The sequence below is a fragment of the Xiphophorus couchianus genome, chromosome 2 (genome assembly GCF_001444195.1).
Source record: "Xiphophorus couchianus chromosome 2, X_couchianus-1.0, whole genome shotgun sequence".
In the NCBI taxonomy this organism is placed as follows: Eukaryota; Metazoa; Chordata; class Actinopteri; order Cyprinodontiformes; family Poeciliidae; genus Xiphophorus; species Xiphophorus couchianus.
The window spans coordinates 9115101-9135781 of NC_040229.1; the positions used below are offsets into that span (position 1 = coordinate 9115101).

Consider the following 20681-nt stretch of genomic DNA (forward strand, 5'->3'; position numbering starts at 1 on the left):
TTCTCTTTATTTCAAGACAAAACACACAAGTTTTAAAAACCTTGTTGAAAGTAAGACTGGAGGATATTGGGTGAAAAACGTATCATATCAGTTTATATAAATAATTATTGATTATTTTATTTGTTTTAAATATCTGAAATATTGCCAAACTGGCGATGTGAACTTTCCTCTTTTATACAGCTTCCTTCCACGCTGTTGTTTTTAATTTTAAGTGTTTTTAAGGAATGGTAGCAAAACCTGAAACTGCTGCTGCGCAAGTTACTCAACGGGTTGTTGCTAGGCAACCCAGGAGTGAGTGAGCTGTTGCTAGGCAACCAAAGAGTGAGTGAGTTAGTTGATATCACCAACCCAGCCTTCATCTCTCAGAATGCTGTCGGTTCTGGATCAGAGTTCAGTGAATATTCTATAGATTGAATATTCAGTCAGAATATTCAATCTATAGAATTGGATATTTTATATATTGTAATAGACGTATTGATCACATGTCTATCACAATATATATTTTTACTGATTTACTGTCCAGCACTAAGTTTTAGCTAAAGAATTTAAACAGTGAACCGTTTTTCTGGGATTGTAGGAAATTTTAGTGGAGTAGCGTTTTCTTTTCCTCTGTAGAAAGGGAGAGTTGCAGATTGAGTTGCACGCGCGCGCGCGTCATGGAGCGGCGGTTCAGTGTGCGGCAGGATGTCGGCTGCAGCTGACTCGCCTCAGAACAGCAGCAGGAGAAGCAGAACCAGACGAAGGAGATCCGGAGCAGCAGCAGAACCCAAGCCGGACGGAGCCACTTCCACTGCAGCAGGTAAAACTGACCTGAGAACAGTTTCCCTCTGAGAATAGAGCAGATTCAGTTGCTTTTACTGCAAAAGAGACTACTTAAATTAATAAAAGACTGATTTTATGTTCACGATAAAATCCTACAATAACAAGAAATAAAATACAGAGAAAGGTTTGAATAGTTGTGGAACATTTCTGGTGGGTTTGATTCAGAATAAAAATTATACTACAAAGTTTTTGGAAAGAGTAACTGAAGAAAATGCTCTGCTAGATCCACTGTGGATTTCTCTGCAACTCTGAAAGAACTGTTTGTGATCTGTAACTTCTCATCTGTAATTCTTTTTGCCATTTTCAGTTAAACTGAAAATGGCAATTAAAAGTTAGTCTTACCATAATGTCATTATTATTATTAAACATTTCAGATTCCCTAGTTATCCTAAAAAAAAGTCAAAAATATTCAGAAATATTTTAATATGCCACAAATGTATCATAACTACAATAACTGCTGTGCACAATATTAATATCTGAGGGTTTGTTGCTGTTATATTGTGTCATGAATTAACAGTTTGCATGTAAGAAATCAATTTAATCTGTAGTAGAACTTCCTACGTGACTTGGTTGATAATTATTACTAGAATCAAAGTACCTAATAAGAAAATAATGATATATTTATATATTCAACAGTAATGTCGCCACATAATTTACTGACATACAGTCCCACTTTAAGCACAGTAAAATCTTCATTTTCCTCCTTTTAAACTTTTCTCCAAACATCTTCCAAGGTTTGTTTGTTCTAATTAGCGCTGTTGCAAAGCTGTACGAAATCAAAAATGTAATGTTTTAATACAGAAAATTAAAACATGTTCCTATCTGAAGGATTGTGAATCAAATCTCTGATTAAATAATAATTTCAACAAGATTTCTCTTTTCTAAAGCAAACCAATCAGTCATCAGTAAACATAATCAGCTGTATTGATCTGAGTTTGTTGGAAATAAAAACATGAGTGTTCCTGGTTCTGGTGTCAATGACGGCGGTGTTGTCTGCAGCTGATGTTGCTATGACAACGGCCTGTTCTTTGGTGTCGAACCGAAGGACGATCAGCTGGCGCTGAAGGCTGAACGAACCGCAGCAGCAGATCGTCTCTGGGAACAGTTTGGAGTAGTGACGCAAACAATCAACCAATTTACTATTAACTGTTTATTGCTGGTTTATTAATTTAAAATTATTTCCAATATATTACTATTAACTTCCGTTCAGACCGCCTTTTAGTGTTGTAGTTTGGCCGCCGCCCAGCAGAGGGCGCCGCTGGTCATCCTTAAACGGAGCCAGTTGATCGATACAGAAACAAAGGTGGCGGCCAGACCAGAACAGGAAAAAAGAAACGACCCAATCTGAGTCCGGTGTTTGATGCAAAATCCACTTTATGCGGTTCTGTTTAGAAATATAAACACTCGGCAAGCTGCTTAAATGAAGTTTGATCTTAATATCGCTCATTCAGCCCAGCTGCTTGATGGAGCAGCGTTATTAAAAATGTAATAACGTTGACGATAAGATAAATCAACTTGCATCCCTAGTTGGAAGTATTGATTATTGATAAATCAGAATATGTTAAGCTGTAGACAGAACTCTGAGTTGATATGATGGAGCAGCTGCTAGATGCAGAACAAGATGACTATCAAACGGCTGGACTGTTAAGGGAGAATAGAAGAAAATTTAATGAGTAGGACAAGAGATCAACAGATGAATGGTGCGAGATTTAAATAGATTTTTTTTTTTCTTTCAAAGAATTCAAACAGGGAGTTTTAACAGTTTTTGAAACTACGTTTTGTCATGCTGACAGTGAACATAGTTTTCACATGTCCACTATTAAGGAAGAATAATTTAAAATTAACTTTGGTCAAAACGTTTGGCTCTCTCTTCCTTAAATTTCCGGGTCCTCTCAGCGGGCGGCGTGCAGCCAGAGTGAAACAACAACACTGCGCGTTGACGTCACAGAATCACAGAGTTTAATCCCATACAAAGCAACGCATGAATCAATCAACAAAGCTGCAGAGGTACAGAGATATGCGTTCTTTACCTTATACAGACAAAGACAGGCAAGACAAAGACAAACAAAAAAACAAAACAAAGACGAACAAAAGCAAAGACGCGTCTTTGGAGAGAGCCGATGGAAAAAAGCAAAAATAGTGGCCACTCTCTGAATTTTTAGTGCTGACACTAAGTCTTATACTAAAGGTGTGTCTTGTTTTCTTAATATATGCACTGTAAAGGAAGAATTATTTATTAAAACTTTGAACAAAACGTTTGGCTCGTATCTTCCTTTAACAGCCGGATCCTCTCGGCGAGCAGCGGGCAGCTGTAAAACGAAACTAAACAAGGCGTGTTGACGTCACAGATCACAGAGTTTAATTCATACAAAGCAACGCATGAATCAGTTAACAAAGCTGCAGAGGTACAGAGATATGCATTTTATCACAAAATAACAACAGACAAAGACAAACACGAAACACAGAGACAGACAAAGGCGCCCACGTGGAGAAAAATGGAAAAAACTCTCTCTATTTTCCTCCTTACACGTCATCTTATACCAAAGAGGTGTTTCCTCACTTTAATATATGCAAAGAAGGCGTTCTGTTGTTCAACCAATCAGAGACCTGTTTCGGCCCCCCAGAGAACCCCGGAAACTCCCCTCCTTACAACTCGTGCTCTGTTCTCTGTCAAACCAAACAGGAGGGAAACCCCTTAATCCTGTGCGTACCACGCACGAATGTCCCCAGCACCGAAGTCCTGATATAAATCTCGCCGACTCCCCTGGAGTTTCTTCCTCCCACATTCCAGCTGCCGTTTCCATTGAGATGCTAATTTTATGGCCCTTGTGTGCTCTTAAGCAGACAGCGGAAGGCGTCTGCTTGTCTCCTTGGGCCTCTCTCTGGGTCCCACAAAACCTGTTTTTCAAATAAGAATGCTTAATATTCCTTTACACATGTTGTAAGTATTTTAGCACTAAAATAATCATTTTCCTTAACAGCACCCAAGGCGTTCCTCTAGTTGACCAACTGGAAACTCCCTTAGGCACTCAGAGAAACTTAGAAACTCCCCCTAATTTACGGCAAAGATCAAAGGGCCATCTGGTCTCTGGTAAAACAAAGAGCGAACAGCTGCGCCCTGACCCCCTGTGATTCTACGGGCATCCCGGGCACAGAAAAAAACATGAGATTAGATTTCACAGATAATACAGTTTTCAAATACATTCATCATTTAGTAGTTTTAAAATGAGATAATACAATCTTCAGTAAAAACATGGTATTAATACTTAGAAAAATGTCTTAGAAATTAAATGTTAGCGGTTTCAATCTTCTATGTTGTATTAAGTTTTCACACCATCCCAGATGCTGGCCTCCGGCAGGCCTCCTCCAAGCTCAATTTATTGCCCTGCAGGAAATGCTAATTTTATGGCCTCCTATGGTCTGGCCGCACAGCGGGAGGCCCCTGCCTGTCTGAATGCCTGCTCATCTGGCCCAATCCCGAATGCTCAACACAAACCTGTTCAAAATAAAGAAATTTGTTCAAAATAAAAGTGTTGAATATACCTTTTACACATGCCGTAAGATTAACTGTATTAAGCACTAAAAATAATCATTTTTCCTCAACACCACACTCCCACAAAACACTTTGATTTTAATCCGATCTGGACATTTCTACCTGCTGAGTCCAGCAGATCAATTTGTTCTTGGACATCTGGGTTTTTACAGGAGTCATTCCCACTTTTCTGGAAAAAAAACAACAAATTTCTCTGCAGTTTTTCTGATAAGTGCCTAGATCACTTCACCAGCCCAAAGTATCTCCTGGTGGATGATCATGACTGAGTGGTGCTGAAAATCGCCTGCATTGTGTAATTGACTTTGGAGCAAAAAGTGTTTGGTTGAGGCGCAGTTTTCTAACCTATATGTATATATTTGACCCTATACGGATTTGAGAAAATTATCTTGTTGTAACTTTCAAACCATCATTGGTAAGAAATAATCAGTCAGGAGTGCTGACATAAACATTTGCTGCATGTTTTCCCTACGCTTCTTGCTCAATAAAAAAGCCATGAGAGACAAAACAAAAACGTTTTAAAAATATGGCAAATTTGAAACTGACAATAAAATGTCAATAACAAAGTCTGAAAGTAAAAATCCTTAAAGGGGACCTGTGATGCAAAAAACTTTTGTTTTTTTGTTCTGTTTTTTACATTTTTGTCCACTTCAAATTCAAATGCAATTCAAAAAGAGACAAGTGTTTTGTTGATGACTTACCAGCTGGAGACCACTTTCTGCATTCTTTTTGGCTGTGCAGGAGGCTCCACTTCTGCTTTTCGGAGATGTATGGTTGTATAATTGTGCAGCTGTTTGCAGCTATTTTCACATACGAGTGTAAACGTTGAGTTGGCCAGCAGCAGCTTATTTGAATTTAAAGTGACAAGACGCCCTAAAACAACTCATTCTGAAAGCAGCTCAAAATAGGCAGAACTGACTAAATTAAAATCTGATCATCTAAGGATGATTTTGTGCAAAATATGTACTGAAGATATTTTGTATTGCCCATAGACTGATCCTAACCTGTTCAAGGAAGCATAATAAGTCACCTTATAAGCAACTTTCTCACCGACAGATCCAGAAACATCAAAAAGTTCATTTGCGTTGCTCATGTAGAGCTGACTTAAATTTTGTTTCTGCACGGCTACAGTTTCCCTTCAGACACGAAAATCCACAGATCTCTGTTATCCAGAACGGAAACGTAGTTCCTGTGTGACCTGACCCTAAAACGCTGAGTGCTGGGCGTCGGCCCACGGGGCATCGGAAAAAAACCTACACACTCAGGATGACGGCTGTGTGTTTTGGACCGCATTCAGCTCTTTACTCATTTCACATGAAAAGAATTTGTTCTTCAAGGAAAAACATCAATGGAACACAATGGATTCAAAGAGAATCAGATTATAACTGCTCTGTTCAAGCACCGAAAGAAATGCAAACAGAAGAAATCATATTAAACAGAATCCAACATTTTTTATCTCCAAACTAAACAAACACCTTACATTCGTTTTGGAATATTCAAATTCAAACTGTACTGATAAATTATAATTTATTCAGTTCAAGTCTTTTTTTACACAATAATTCAAAGTTTCTTATGAAAGGCAACTTTACTTATATACTAGCTTTCAGCCAGAAGCAACTTCAACTTAATAACAACCTTCAAGATAAAACACGTCAAAACAAATTTAGATTAAAAGATTTAGATTTAAAAGCTTTAAAATTAAATGAGGTTTAAAAAACCACAGTAGGAAGAAGCTTTGGGTTTGTATTTCAACAGCAAAGATGTTTAGTATTTTATACTTTAGGGAGTTTATGTAGCAATTAGTAATAAAATAAAAGTGGCCCGAGATTGGCGCCTTGAGGGACCCCACATTTGATTCTTTTTTGGTCATATTAGCAATTAGCAACTGTTCCCAGCTGGCCAAATAAAATCTCATACACTTTTCCAGTCTGGATCAATTTAAAATGGGTCACCAGTGAAGAGTGAGATGACCGAATAGTGATGCCTGAAATGGTGGATAAACCTTTCTCTACACTGAAGGGTTTTAATCATGAGTGTGGATGAAGATTCCCGCTGGCTGGAGTGGGTAACCAAACAGTTTGAGACCATCGCTGGAGACGACAAAGAAATTGACATCGACGAGTTTAAAACTGCACTCAAAGTCAAAGAGGTAAGAAACAGCCAAAAATCTTATAACAAAACCTGATTTTACCACAAGGCAAAAAGACAAGGTGGTCTTCAACTACCAGATAAGGCAATCAGGGTTTAGATGCACAAAAAACCCTGAAAATACAACATTTAGATCCACTATTTGTTTCTTTTCCTGTAAAAATTAATTGTATAAGTTGTTTGGCATTGAAATGCAGAAGCTGCTATTTTGAATCTTGCTAACTTCTTGTTCTTTTTCCATAGAAATATTTGGTTTCCATATATTAAAATTTAAAGCTGAACCCGGAATAGTTTCTGCACCTTTTGGCTACGACAGAAACCTACGTAGCTCAACTATGCTTCTCAGAAAAGTAACATTTAAAGTTTAATCTGCTGTAACGTTGTTGGATAAATACTTGGTTAAACATGCTTATTGTTTAACACAATCACTGGTTTAATTAAGGTTAAAAGGGGCAGTATTATGTGAAATCAATGTTTTTTTTTAGCTTTACATTATGTTATAATGTCATCAAAAACATACATGGAGTGTTATTTGATTCTTTCAAGCATGTTTGAGAAATACTTTAATCTCCATGGCAACCATTCAGCTGTCCAAAACACCTGGTCGAACCTAGCCCCGCCTTCGAGGCGCAGCTCCTCCTCAGAGCTTCAGCTTTCAAGTTTCTTTCTGCCTCACAGAGCAGCCCTCCCCCACTCAGCTCCTTCAGACTAGCCAGCAGCAATTAGCAAGCACATGGCGGAAGAGTGTGTCAGCTGAGCCCATTATACGAGATACTTTCAGTGCAACACCTGTAAAAACATTGTGAAAGGGTTAATAGAGGAGCCATGTGGTGATGACTTCCTGAAGGCAGAGTTTCAGAAAGAGCAGGAGTTTTTAAAGAAACAGTGGTCCGATTTCAAGGCATTAAATTACAAAGTCAAATTTCTTTTAAGTCGTATTTGATGTGTGCAGATATCAAATAATACTATGTGGCCATGTATAAAATGGCCACATAGTGCCATTTTATAGATGTACTATAAAATACATAATACTGCATCTTTAATAATTTTTTTTCTAACTTTCTCACAGAAAGTTTGATGTTTGATCAGATGCTTCAGATTCTGATCCAGAGAAATATTCAGAAACATTCCAGTTCAAACTATGTTTATGTCACAGTTTGATCTCCACATGTACGGTTTACACATCAAAACGTAGATATTTCCGTTGACTGCAGGGAGAACAACCAAAATCAAGGTGCTGTTGAAGGTTTTTCATGTTCACGCTGCTTTATGATTGTTTCCAGGAAGTCTTGTGTTTTCACAGTCTGTTCTGATTATATTTTGCTTGTTTCCAGTCTTTCTTTGCCGAGCGTTTCTTTGCTCTGTTCGACTCGGATGGCAGCGGATCCATCAGTCTAGACGAGCTGCTCAAAGCTCTGAACCTCCTCATTCACGGTGACGAGACCGACAAGCTGCGCTTTCTGTTCCAGGTCTACGACGTCGACGGTGTGTTCGCACTATGACCGTAAACAGTGGAGGCAGGGCAGAGATGTACGACGGCGTATTAATGCCTTTATAGATATTAATAAAGGAGGTGTAAATTTTGGCCAAACATTTTTTATATTTATCTGAGAAATTTTCTAGAATATGGAAATTTCTGATTATGAAAAGCTGAAAACAGCCAACTTTTGAAAATCAAAAATGTCCATGCTTTTCCACAACATTTCTGAGAAATATTAAAATTTCAGATTTTTTTCTCACCAATTTTCTTTTTTTTTTTCTTCGAAGAGTTTTTGCGGCGCTAGCAGCTCTTTTTTTTTGCGACAGTAGGCAGACAGGAAAGAGGGCACGGAGAGGGGGGAGGACATGCGGCAAAGGTCGCCGGGAGTCGAGCCCGCGACATCCGCATCAAGTACTAAGGCCTCCAAACGTGGAGCATGCTAACCCCCTGGTTTCTTTTTAATCTCAAAAATGTCTTTATTTTTTCTTAAAATTTCTAAGATTTAAATTTTATTCTGGTAAATTTTCAACTTCCAGAGCTCAGTAATTTACCTGTTTTTTCAAAAAAAATTCTAAGATTAATCTTAAAATTTAAAAAAAATTTTTTTGCTAATATTTCTACTTTTCAAAATCAGAAATTTACTATTTTCTTCTAGAAAAATTTTGAGGTTAATCTCAACTTCTGATTTTTTTTTTTTATCCCAAATTGTCAGCTTTCAGAACTCAGGACTGATTTTATGTTTGCAATTTTTTTTTAGCTTTTCAGGCTCAGAAAAGTCCTTATTTTTCAAGAAAATTTCTAATAAAGTAAATCTCAAAATGTAATTGTTTTTCTTGCAAATTGTTAACTTTTGGAGTTCAGAAATTCCTTGTTTTTTCCAGAAAATTTCTGAGTTTCTTGGCAGAAATGTAAAATGTTGTGTTTGTTTCGTGCTAACAGGCAGCGGTTCGATCGACCCAGACGAGCTGAGAACGGTTCTGAAGTCGTGTCTGCAGGAGAGCGCCATTTCTCTGCCAGAAGAGAAACTGGACGACCTGACGCTGGTTCTGTTCGAGTCCGCCGACAAAGACAGCAGCGGCTCCATCACCTTCGAAGAACTGAAAGCTGAGCTGGAGAACTTTCCAGAGGTGATGGAGAATCTGACCATCAGGTGAGCGCGTAGTTCTCTGCTCTGTGATGTCAGAAAGACGGGTTTTAACAGCTGTCATCCACAGCGCCGCTAACTGGCTGAAACCGCCGGATCAGGAGCAGAAGAAGCCTCAGACGCCCCGGTACCTGACCCGGGCCTACTGGCAGAACAACAGCCGGAAGCTCCTGTTCCTGTGCAGCTACGTTCTGCTCAACCTGATGCTGTTCGTCGCCGCCATGTTGTACCACCGCAAAGGCGGCGGCTGGTTCATGCTGGCCAAGGGCTGCGGCCAGTGTCTGAACTTCAACTGCACGTTCGTGATGGTACGGTGGAAATATCGTCACCAGTTAGCGTCTTTTCTACTTAAATCCAACAAAAATCCAACATTATTTCTGCTAAGGCTGGTAGGGTAGGTCAACAGCTGAAATGATTGTTTCCGACTGCAGAAAATGGAAAATAGAAGAGGATTAGAGCCACTAAAAAAAATAATTAAATTCTGATTGTAACTCTGAATTTTGACCTTTATAGAATTCTTCAGCATTCTGACTTTTAGTCTTAGAATTCTGAATTTTTCCTCAGAATTCCGAGGATTTTTTTTTCAGAATTCTGACTCTTCTTCTCAGAACTATTTTTTCCTGAGTTCTAACATTTCTTATTAGAATTCTGACTTTTTAAATCAGAATTCTGTTTGGTTTTTGTTTTCAAAATTCTGATATTTTACCTCAGAATTCTAACTATTCCCCTGAGACTTTTGACATTTTTTTTCTCAAAATTCAGAATTTTTTCCACAGAATTAACATTTTTTTTCTAAAAATTGTGACTTTTCCTTTCATAATTCTGACTTTTAGTCTCAGAATTATGACTTTACACCCAAAATGCTTATTCTGTGTCCATATATATCAAAATTCCAAATAAATAACCAAGCATTCTTAATTGTGTCAGATATGTTGCTTGTATATGAAAAATATTCACATAATCTTTTCTTCCTTGTTACAGAATTTGTAAACCTGCACTTTATCCACACTGAAACCCCATCTCAGATTTACTTGGTATATTTTACGACTAGATTTGTCTGATGGAGCATAAACAGTTTTTATCCGGAGAAAAGTCAGGATTCTGTGATTAAAGTCAGATTTTTTTTCAGTGGCCTTAATCTCCTTTCTTAGAAAAAGAGATTTGTTTTTCTTCACCTGATCATCAGGGGTCTGGAACCTGTGGCTCTTTGGACATTCCACAATGGTTCCTAATAACATGGCTGAAATACTGAAGAACTAACTAATGTTTTTTTAATATCAAAAAGTATATTTTACTGGTATCTAATAGAACAGTTGCATTGAATTTCCACAAAACACACACATCTAGGTTTACGTTTAGTGAGCCTCCAGCTCATCTGAATCAGTTTTCCTATCTAGTGTCTGCGTGTTTTCAGGTGTTGATGCTGCGACGCTGTCTGACGTGGCTCCGGGCCACCTGGGTCGTCAGAGTCCTTCCTCTGGACCAGAACATCCTGCTGCATCAGATCGTCGGCTACGCCATCCTCTTCTTCACACTAATGCACACAGCGGCACACATCATCAACTTTGGTACTCAGCATAAACATGACCTGCTAATCAATAATGAGTTTTTTCAGGCTGTCTTTGCATCCTTAAGATGTTGTAAAAAGTCTAAAATCTATGTATCTAAATTAAGGCTTTAGATGTTTTAAGTTGATTTCTTAAAAAAGTAAGTTGCCTTTTAATATGTTAAAGACCTATCTTAAATTTTGTCTAGACATGACAATTTAATTCTGTATTCTGTATGTATTTTTTTCTGTGAGGTAGGACAAAATATTAGGGCCAAATTAAGGAAATAAAAAGAACAAAATTACAAGAATAAAGTGATAAGAGAACAAAGTCAAAATAATACAAGAATAAAGTAGTAATAATAAGAGTCATAAAAACACGAGAATAGTCATAGATTGGAAACAAGGTTGTAGTATTACTAGAATAAAGTCGTAATTCTGCGACTTTATTCTCTACATGACTTTATTCTCGTACGACGTTATTCTTGTAATAGGACTTTATTCTCATAATATTATGACTTTATTTTCTTACTTTATTCTCATTATTTTATTATTTATTTTAAAGTTTGAGTGGCATTCAGACATATTCATTGCGTTTTTATGTAGTTGTGAATAACTTTGTGAGTTGAGGCGACCGTTAACTGACTGCTAGCATACACTTGCTAACTAGCTAGATGGCTAGCTTCTTAGCTTATTTGCTTCTTAGCTTATTTGCTTCTTAGCTTATTTGCTTCTTAGCTTATTTGCGTTTATCACGAGCAAGTTCAAATTTATCGCCAGTTTGCTAGACAACGTTCGTACGTTACAGTTGAGATATAGATCTCAAATTCTACTCATAATTGTCTTTAAACGTTTTAAAATTTTAAATTTGAGTTTGTGAAACCTGAAGAAACCCTGTTTTTACAAAAATCTAATTACACGTGTTGTTCTGACGCCTTGTATCTCAGCCCGTAAGTCACAAAGCGGGGGGTTCAGTGTGTGGGAGTACCTGCTAACCACCAGGCCGGGGATCGGCTGGGTGAAGGGGACGTCGTCGCTGACCGGGGTCATCCTACAGCTGCTGATCTGCCTCATGGTGTTCTGCTCCAGCACCTTCGTCCGTCGCAGCGGACACTTCGAGGTCTAAATCTGTAGAAACTTAGCCTGGCCTTTGAATTCCTATTTCGCTCGATTAAAATTTCGCTTCACAGACAGCTGGGACTTTCTCCCGTTTACAAGGATTCCCTCCAGTACAGTTTTTTTATACTGAGCCAATCAGCAAATGTAAGAAAAAAATTGTGACACATAATGTTTATTTTCTTAGTCTGTCTGTAGTTTTTGCAAGTTTTAGCCGTTAACTTTGTGATTGTCATTCTTCCAAATATTGGATTAACATTAACAGCCATCTTGTTCCACCAGTGGAGGATGGTTGCTTATATGCAATTTCTGGTAAGCTTCATGGCATCCAACTGGCACTTTACACTCATCATGGTCAAAAATTAGTGATTGGGTAATAAGGGTGGGCGATGAGGACTTGAAGTTTTATCAGGACACTTTGTGGTACTATTGTGCTAAACTAAGGGTGCACTGATTGCAGTTTTCTGGCCAATGATCAATTACGATCTTTAAAAAGCCTCACCTGCCGATTCTGATTTTGGCCAATACCATTTTTTTGTCTCAAATGTTGTTAAATATAGCAAAAACTATTGTTAACTGCAGACATGATCTGGTGGGTCGGTCCATCAGTCTCACAGAGAGCAGAAGAGGACAGAGATTGATTTTTAGACCTTTGCTAAGTTAGATAAGATTGGGGGATAAGATCAGTTTCACATGTCAGTATTGGCCGATCACCAATCTCCCAAAATAAAGGAAATCAGCAAAGATAAATCGGTGCACCCCTATTATAAACAACAAAATATTCTCATTAACTGTAGTACCCTTCATCTGAACCATAGTCACACAGATTAATGTGATTTGTATCACTGAACTGCACACAGTGACTGCACTGAATCATATTTTCAAATTTATTGATTCATCTTTTTTGAACAAACAAGGGAAAAATAGTAAAAATAACAATACAGAGAATACGGACAGTTTTGGGGATTTAACTGGAATTTATTGTGATAAATCAAAATATTATAAGAAATTTATCAAGATAAATGATAGACAATAATTTTTTTCCTGTAAATGCCCACCCCTATTGGGTAACATTTAACACTTCAATAGACTCTAGGAAGCAATCGTTTCTTAACAGCTCAGAAAAACTATTTTGCTTCATAACTCTTTCAACAGCTGATTATCTGTACTTTTCTGATCGCCACCTGTTGTGTCTCTTTCAGGTGTTCTATTGGACTCACCTGTCCTATATCTGGGTCTGGATCCTCCTCATCATTCATTGTGCAAACTTCTGGAAGTGGTTTGTGGTTCCAGGCTTCGTCTTCCTGCTGGAGAAGATCGTGGGAATCGCCGTGTCTCGTATCGGAGGCCTTTACATCGTAGAAGTCAACCTGCTGCCGTCCAAGGTGCACAAAACAAATCTCCTCTCCAGTGGTGTCCTGAAGTGATTGCAGGCAACAAAAATAAGATTTTCTATTTTAAAACCCTGAAATTTGTGAATTTATTTTTAGAATCTGCACATGCAATATTGAAGTATACTAAATACAGCAGTCAGTTTTTAGGTGTGCTCTTCCTCTTATTAACATTTTTCCCCATTCCTTTTTTCCTTTTTCTTTTTTCTGTTTTTTTAGACATTTTTCTTTCACTTTTTCCACTTTTTCAGTTTTTCCTTTCTATTTTTTTCTTTATTTTCTTTTTTCCCTTTTTATCTTTTTTCTTCCTGTTTTTTTAAAGGCACAAACTGATTTGATATGTTCTGATGTGTTTGGTTGATTTTAAATACATAGTAAATGTTCCAGTATCAAGTCTGCTCTCTGTTCCTGAATTAATCAGGTGACTCACCTGGTGATCAGGCGTCCCCAGTTCTTCCAGTTTAAACCTGGAGATTACATCTACATCAACATCCCAGTGATTGCCAAGTACGAGTGGCACCCGTTCACCATCAGCAGCGCCCCCGAGCAGCCAGGTGTGGACAGACATTCACCCCCTTTCTCATTAAAATTCACCTGAATCCTTTCAGGAAGTAAAAACTTTTCTGAAGTGTAAATTCTCAGTAGGTCACATTCACAGTTTTGAAATTTGTTTGGATTTTGTCACCAAACACGTCAAATAAATGTACAGTTTTGTCATTCAGAAAGCATAATAATATGAATTGTCTGTTCATGACCTCTGACCTGCAGATACCATGTGGTTACATGTGCGCTCCATGGGCCAGTGGACCAACCGGCTGTACGAATACTTCAGACAGCCGGAGAGCCAGGCGGTTTGTCCCAAGCGGCTGGCCACCAGTCTGAGGAAGCGGCGCCAGGAGAAGAGGCAGCAGGTAGGAACATCCTGACGCTCTGTAGCTGGTTCCAGTTGTACCCAGAACTGGGAAATTCCAACTTCCCAGCTGGGAAAAAATTAGGGCAATTATACAAGTGTACATCTTTGAAAAGCAGAAGTAGAGCCTTCTGCACAACCAACATGAATGCAGGAAGTGGTTTCTGGATGATAAGTCAACAACAAAACACCTGTCTTTTCCAGCAGCCATTGTACGGCACATACAGCAGCAAATCCAGCTCACCAAAGGAGCTGGAGCTCACTGGGTTGCTAGGTGACGGGTGGAACTCCGCTGGGTTTGCTGGGTAACGGACAGTGCCAGCTGATTTGTGACGTTACATTATGGAGGTCTTTGAAACAAGTAAACAACAGTTAGATGTTTTTTTAAATTGCTGTGCTGTTTTTAGAACCAATTGAGACCAAATTGTTGTTATTCTACAATAGCTCCTTAATTAAATGAGTTATAACAATATTTACTTTCCTTTTTGGATAATAAAGTATTTTTAAATTTTATTTGAACTAAACTGGACAATAACTGAAACGCAGTACTTATCACTGACATCTGTGCTCCTCAGAAGGGCCAGATGTTCCTCTCCTCTGAGTCACAGAAAGCCGTGGCTTCGAACCAGGATGACACCATCGAGCTGACGATGTTCCGGCAGAACGGGTTGCAGTCCGGATCGGCTTCAGACCCAGAGACTCTGGTGGAGTTTCCTCTGGAGGAGCCTGGGCTGACGGAGAGAGGAGAGACCCCACCTCTCAGAGAGGTCAGAGCTGCTGACTGGCTGGATAACAGTACTGGTTCTGAGACAGATCCAAAGGAAAGGAGACGTTATGCTGGAGGATTCTACCTCTAACACCCAAAATTACACACTGAAACACTGCAGCCTTTTAAAATGGTTCCTCGTTTAAAAGCATCCCTCTGTCAGAAAATAAGCTGAGTGCAGCATCCCTGTTCAGAGAAGATCTCAGATCCGAGCCGCTAAAGAAACACACCGATAGTTCAGATTAAAAACTGATTAAAATCTGAAGTTTAAATGTCAACAAGTGAAAAAATATCCATCCATCCATCCATCCATTTTCTGTGCACCCTTGTCCCTAATGGGGTCGGGAGGGTTGCTGGTGCCTATCTCCAGCTACGTTCCAGGCGGGAGGCGGGGTTCACCCTGGACAGGTCGCCAGTCTGTCGCAGGGCACCACAAAGACATACAGGACAAACAACCATGCACACACACAGTGAAAAAATATATTTGGTTTATTTGTTTCAACTGACATCCATCCATCATCATCCTACAAACATGTTTTCATTACAGCATAATAATCTGTGGGGAATCTGTACAGTGAATTGTTTTGCTGCAGCGTAAACTGTAAAACAGAATCTTCTCTAGTTTATTTAAAGACATTTTATCTCTCGGGTCTGATCCTCTGCTCCTTGTTTTACCTGCAGGTTTCTGCCAAGTCTGGTGAGAATCACAGATTCTGCAACATAAAGGTACCAATCTGATAACTCTGATAAATCTCTGGCTTGTTACCAACCTCTGCACTGTTCATGTCGATTCAAAGTGTGAAGATGGTTGTAAACCTACAGAAAATATTCCTCCCTATCTCTGTTTTATGATGTTTCTTTTTGGTGTTTAGATGGTTTACATTGTTATGCCAAACTGTTGCAGCTCATTTAAATTCTGTTTCATTACAACCAGAGATTTCAATGTGTTTTATTAGTATTTTATATGATTCAGCAACACAAACGGCTGAATAACTGTGCAGTGTTAATAAGATACAGTGATGTTGGAACATCACAAAAAGTGTATCTGTCAGGGCAGATGACTCTGAGTAGAGATGCACCAATACGATATTCATGTCTGTATCGATCTTGATATTGAGAAAAATTCTGGATCGAGTATCAGTGACAATGTTCCTGATCTATAAGGGGAGATCTGTTCAGTCTAATTCTATGCTTTGTGTTCTGAGTGACGCCATGCTTTATTTATTTATTTTACCTTACATTTAAAATTTGTTATTACACTTTCTGAACCTTTTGAAGGAAGATTTGTTGCAGTTTAATTTTATATGTTTGACCAAGGTGAACAATATTGTTTTTTGTCAGTATTAGTTTCATTATTTATTTTATATTGGCTATTCTACTCATAATTGCACTGACTGAACATATTAAGGTTGTTTATACATGTTTGGCCAAGCTTGTGAAGCTGTTGGTGTATTTAAGAGTTATGAAATAAATTGGTAATTTGGTGCATTTATGTCTGTTTAAAAAAATAAGCATTTCAAGTCAACTCAGTGATGTATCGGCCGATAAAAAACCTCAGATATTGGTGTCAGATATGAAGAAAGTGTATTGGTGCATCCTGAGTTCTGAGTGTGTTTGTTTTATGTGTCAGTGTTACGTAGACGGACCGTACGGGACTCCGACCCGGCAGATCTTCGCCTCGGAACACGCCGTGCTAATCGGAGCAGGAATAGGAATCACACCTTTCGCCTCCATCCTGCAAAGCATCATGTACCGGTGAGAAAAGCCTCCAACGCTCCGCCTGTTCCTAGTCCTCTGGTTTTACTGGTTATACTGGTGGAGAGCACACGGAGCTACTGATTAGACCATTTTACCATCCAGCTATCCATCCTCTCTCTTCTTCTTCCACTCAATCTGAAGTCTTTACTCGCCTCCACTTTTCCATTACATCTCTTTCAACCTGACCTCTAAAGCTGCTCAAAATCTGCTTGATGAAGTTCATCATCTCCTACAATAAACATCTGAATCCAGATTCAGAGTGGAGTTATCACATTTCCTCTTGGCAGGTCTTCCTGTCTGCTCTGATGTTGATGAGAGCCACCTGTCTCTAACCTGGTTGTTGTTCTACCTCAGGTACCGCATGAGGAAGCACACCTATCCCAACTGTAGCTCCTCAGGGTGTGAAAACGTTAAAGACAGCGACATGAGGCTGCGTAAAGTAAGAATACGTCGTCCTGCAGTCTGTCCTTAGACATTAACATGTCCTATCTGATGGAGCGGACGTGTTTCCGTCTGTTTCCACTCTGCAGGTCGACTTCATCTGGATCAATAGAGACCAGAAGTCCTTCGAATGGTTCGTTAGTTTGCTGACTAAGCTGGAGATGGAGCAGGCCGACGGGGAGCCAGAAGGTGAGAGTAAATACCTGCAGCTGGTCACAAAAAGATGAGCTGATTGAGAACTAAACTGCAGGGCTGAAGAAAGAATGGATCCAGATGTTATCATGTTATGAAAACAATTAAATCACTTACAATTAATTGTCAATTAAAGATCTAATAAATTAAAGTTAGTTTCAATCCATTGACTAAAACATGTCCACGTCTATTAGTCTTGTAGTTTGGCTGCCATTGCAGCAGAGGGCGTCGATGATCATCCTTAAGCGCAGCCGTTAGGAACAAATATGGCGGCCATACCAGAACGTGAAAGAGAGATGGTCCAAATTGTGTCCAGTTTGGGATGAAAAATGTATTTTATGTAATTCTGTTTAGAAATATAAACATTCAAGAAATTCCTTGAACGTTTATTTCGGCTGAATGAGCGCTATTTGTCACCTTAATAGCGCTCATTCGGCCGAGGCGCGTCAACTTCTCAACCAAAAACTACTGACATGTTCCAAAGATTAGAATATGTTGATAGAAAAGCGGAGTAGATGATGGAGAAAAATTGTAACATGATGGAAAAAACACGATGCCAATAATCAAGGATTTAGCATTCCTTCAAGGCCAACCACAGTTCTGTATGAATATTTCTGTTAATTGGGGAATTAAGTGTTTCATATATTTTATTCTTTTCATTTTTTAATTTTTCTATTCAGCAATATAACAGGTTCCTGTTTTGCTATATTTTATAAATATGCCTAAGTTTATTAATGTGAGAAAATCACAGTTTGCTGTTTATTCAGTCAGTGTTAATATAGCTGACAAAAAATATGTTAAAATGTAATGTTTTTTAAAATTCAGCATATTTTTAAAAAAATAGCCTTTTATGTTGTGGAAAGACAATTATCCCTCTTAACACAACGGAAACTCAAGTTTCTAAGAGAATAGCAGCTTATTGATTAATCGTTAGTGATAAGATCTAGCTTTAGATAAACTTATCAACTGATACCTTGCATCCTTATCTACACCATATTTCAAAATAAATCTGAAATAAATGATGATAATTTGTTTTAATTGTGTTATATTGGTCTAATGTCACACCATAAAACAGTTACATCACAGCAGCAGCTCAGGTTTCATTGACAAATAAATGTCCATATTGCTGGGTTTCAGACACGTGACCCGGGTGACCCGGATGACGCGCGAAATTCAGATGGAGGGCCGGAAGTGAATTTCTCCGGTTCAAAACAAAGCTAAATTGGTCACAACAGTACCCTAATGTCCTAAATAGGCTGGAAACAACAAGGCATATCGAAAAAATACGCGTATATTTAGGATATGATTCATATTATCTCAGTAAAAAAAAAAAACTTCTCTTATAATATTGAGAATTTACCCGCATTCAAGGATCCAGAAGAAACTTTTCAACTGCCTGGAGAATACAGTTATTTAGTTTCAAGTTGGGTCAAGCATTTAGGATCAAAAGAAACATTAAATGGCTGTCGACTTGTTTCTGCCGGGTGAGTAATGAATTGTGCTATTTTAAGTAATTAGTTTGTGATGACCAGGCTATCGCTAACAACGAACTAACTTATATTATTTCTATGAGCTTGGATCTGCCGGTAGATCATTTTTTTAGCTTCTGTAAACCCAAATTCACGCTGGAGTTGTATGTTAATGTTGAGTCGTTGTAGGACGCTGGTCAACGATTTGCTCCGATCTACATAAACCCACAAATATCCGTGTCTGGACACGAATATAGTTCGTGGCCAGACACAAAGCATGTGGGGGAACAGTCACAGTTCACTGTGACTATGCCTCGGTAGGTTTTATTTAATTTATTTAGCTTTTTTTTTTTCTAGCATGAAAGTCCCACTGAATAAACATTATGTTTTTTGTCTGTGACTCGGCACTGAGCTAGCTGCTAACAACATTAGCACTCTGAGGTCAACCACACTGGGGCATAAAAATAATATATCTTACCTTACATATGAATGCTTGGCTTTCTAAGTAACTGTCCAATAAAAAATCTGAAAATACAGTTTAAACAATGCGATCGTTAGAAAGTGGCGCTGCAAACTCTGGCGTTGTTAATTTCCACACTTCCTGTTATTAGCTGTAGATTGTTGATCCACTTTTCTCCTCTTTTTTTGGTATTTAAAAAAAATTCCCTTCGAAACACGAAAATAACATTTATCTTTCTCTCTGTTAGAACGGTTGGAACAACCATACATGACTCAAACTATAGATATTTGGTGCTGGATCAACAGAAATAAATGGGCCGCATTGACTTCCGGCCCTCCATCTGCATTGGGTGACGTCGGTGCTACGTCATCTGAAGCCCAGGAATTGTTGCATCGTTTTGTTATGAGTCTCATCTCCTCAAAAAGGGTGAAGTCGGGTTTATTAACACAGCTGCTGTTTGCCAGGTCAGTTCCTGGAGATGCACATGTACATGACCTCAGCGCTCAGCAAGAACGACATGAAGGCCATCGGCCTGCAGATGGCGCTCGACCTTCTGGCCAAGAAAGAAGAGAAAGACTCCATCACAGGTCTGAGGACCAGAACTCAGCCAGGCCGACCCGAATGGGAGAAGGTGAGAATCCATCTGAGGAGGATGATGATGATTCACTTATTAATCAAACTATTAGTTTATGTCTGACATTAGTTCATTTGTTCATTTATCTCCAAGGTGTGGTGCTGGAAAAGATTGAAAACTTACCTTGTAAAATGCTTGAAAAGTTCTTGAATTTTGCTGTGGGGACAGTGAATGAACCATCAGTCTGGTCTTCAGTTGTTTGTGTTTCCATCTTTCAGGTTTTCCAGAAACTGTCCGAGGAAAACAAAGGAAAAGTTCACGTGTTTTACTGCGGCGCTCCGGCTCTGGCTAAAGTCATCAAAGCTCAGTGTGAACACTTCGGCTTCAACTTCTACAAGGAAAACTTCTGAGGATGTCTTTGTTCATGTGATTTAATATTTCTATGAGGACAAAACCTGACAGAACACCAGCTGAAGGAAGCAAACTGCAGTCACACTAAAGATTTAAGACTTATTTAGACTTAGAGTTAAGTTATAGTTAGATTTAATTTAGGGATTCAGTTATGATGCTTAAAGTCTGCTCTGTAAATAGAATGTCTCTATATGCCAATATATAAATCATAATTGTTGGAATTAAAAGTGATATTTTTTTTTGTTTTAAAGAAATAATAAAAACCATGAACCATAGATCTCAGTCAGTCATTTGTTACAGCTAGTCTTTGTTAAATTCAATAAAAGGATAAATTACACACATTGATTCAGTCTACTTTAAGCATCTCTTTTCCTGGTATAATGCCTTGTCTCTCATTCCTCGCAAAGCTGTCATCATCCTTGTAAGCTACGACACTCTTTCTTCCACACTTTTTCCTTCCACTCAACTTTCTACCTCTATGTTTGAATACAGCACAGTAAAGA

The 20681-nt window shown here is 38.6% G+C and overlaps 1 protein-coding gene and 1 long non-coding RNA gene across 2 annotated transcripts; one reads left to right on the forward strand and one right to left on the reverse strand.

The window, feature by feature from the left end:
- The first annotated feature begins 84 nt into the window (after positions 1-84).
- On the forward strand, positions 85-20453 carry nox5 (NADPH oxidase, EF-hand calcium binding domain 5). Its single transcript, XM_028033693.1, has 17 exons — positions 85-799; positions 6392-6521; positions 7855-8005; positions 8940-9150; positions 9215-9452; positions 10559-10712; positions 11638-11810; positions 13009-13191; positions 13619-13751; positions 13966-14108; positions 14683-14874; positions 15555-15599; positions 16504-16628; positions 16986-17070; positions 17162-17261; positions 19658-19824; positions 20046-20453. Exons 2-17 carry the CDS (start codon positions 6402-6404, stop codon positions 20175-20177), a joined length of 2352 nt encoding a protein of 783 aa, XP_027889494.1. The 5' UTR covers positions 85-799; positions 6392-6401; the 3' UTR covers positions 20178-20453.
- On the reverse strand, positions 10411-11814 carry LOC114154535 (uncharacterized). Its single transcript, XR_003597579.1, has 2 exons — positions 11679-11814; positions 10411-10678 (listed from the first exon to the last, which is right to left on the reverse strand). It is a non-coding gene; the product is annotated as an uncharacterized LOC114154535 (long non-coding RNA).
- Positions 20454-20681: the final 228 nt, after the last annotated feature.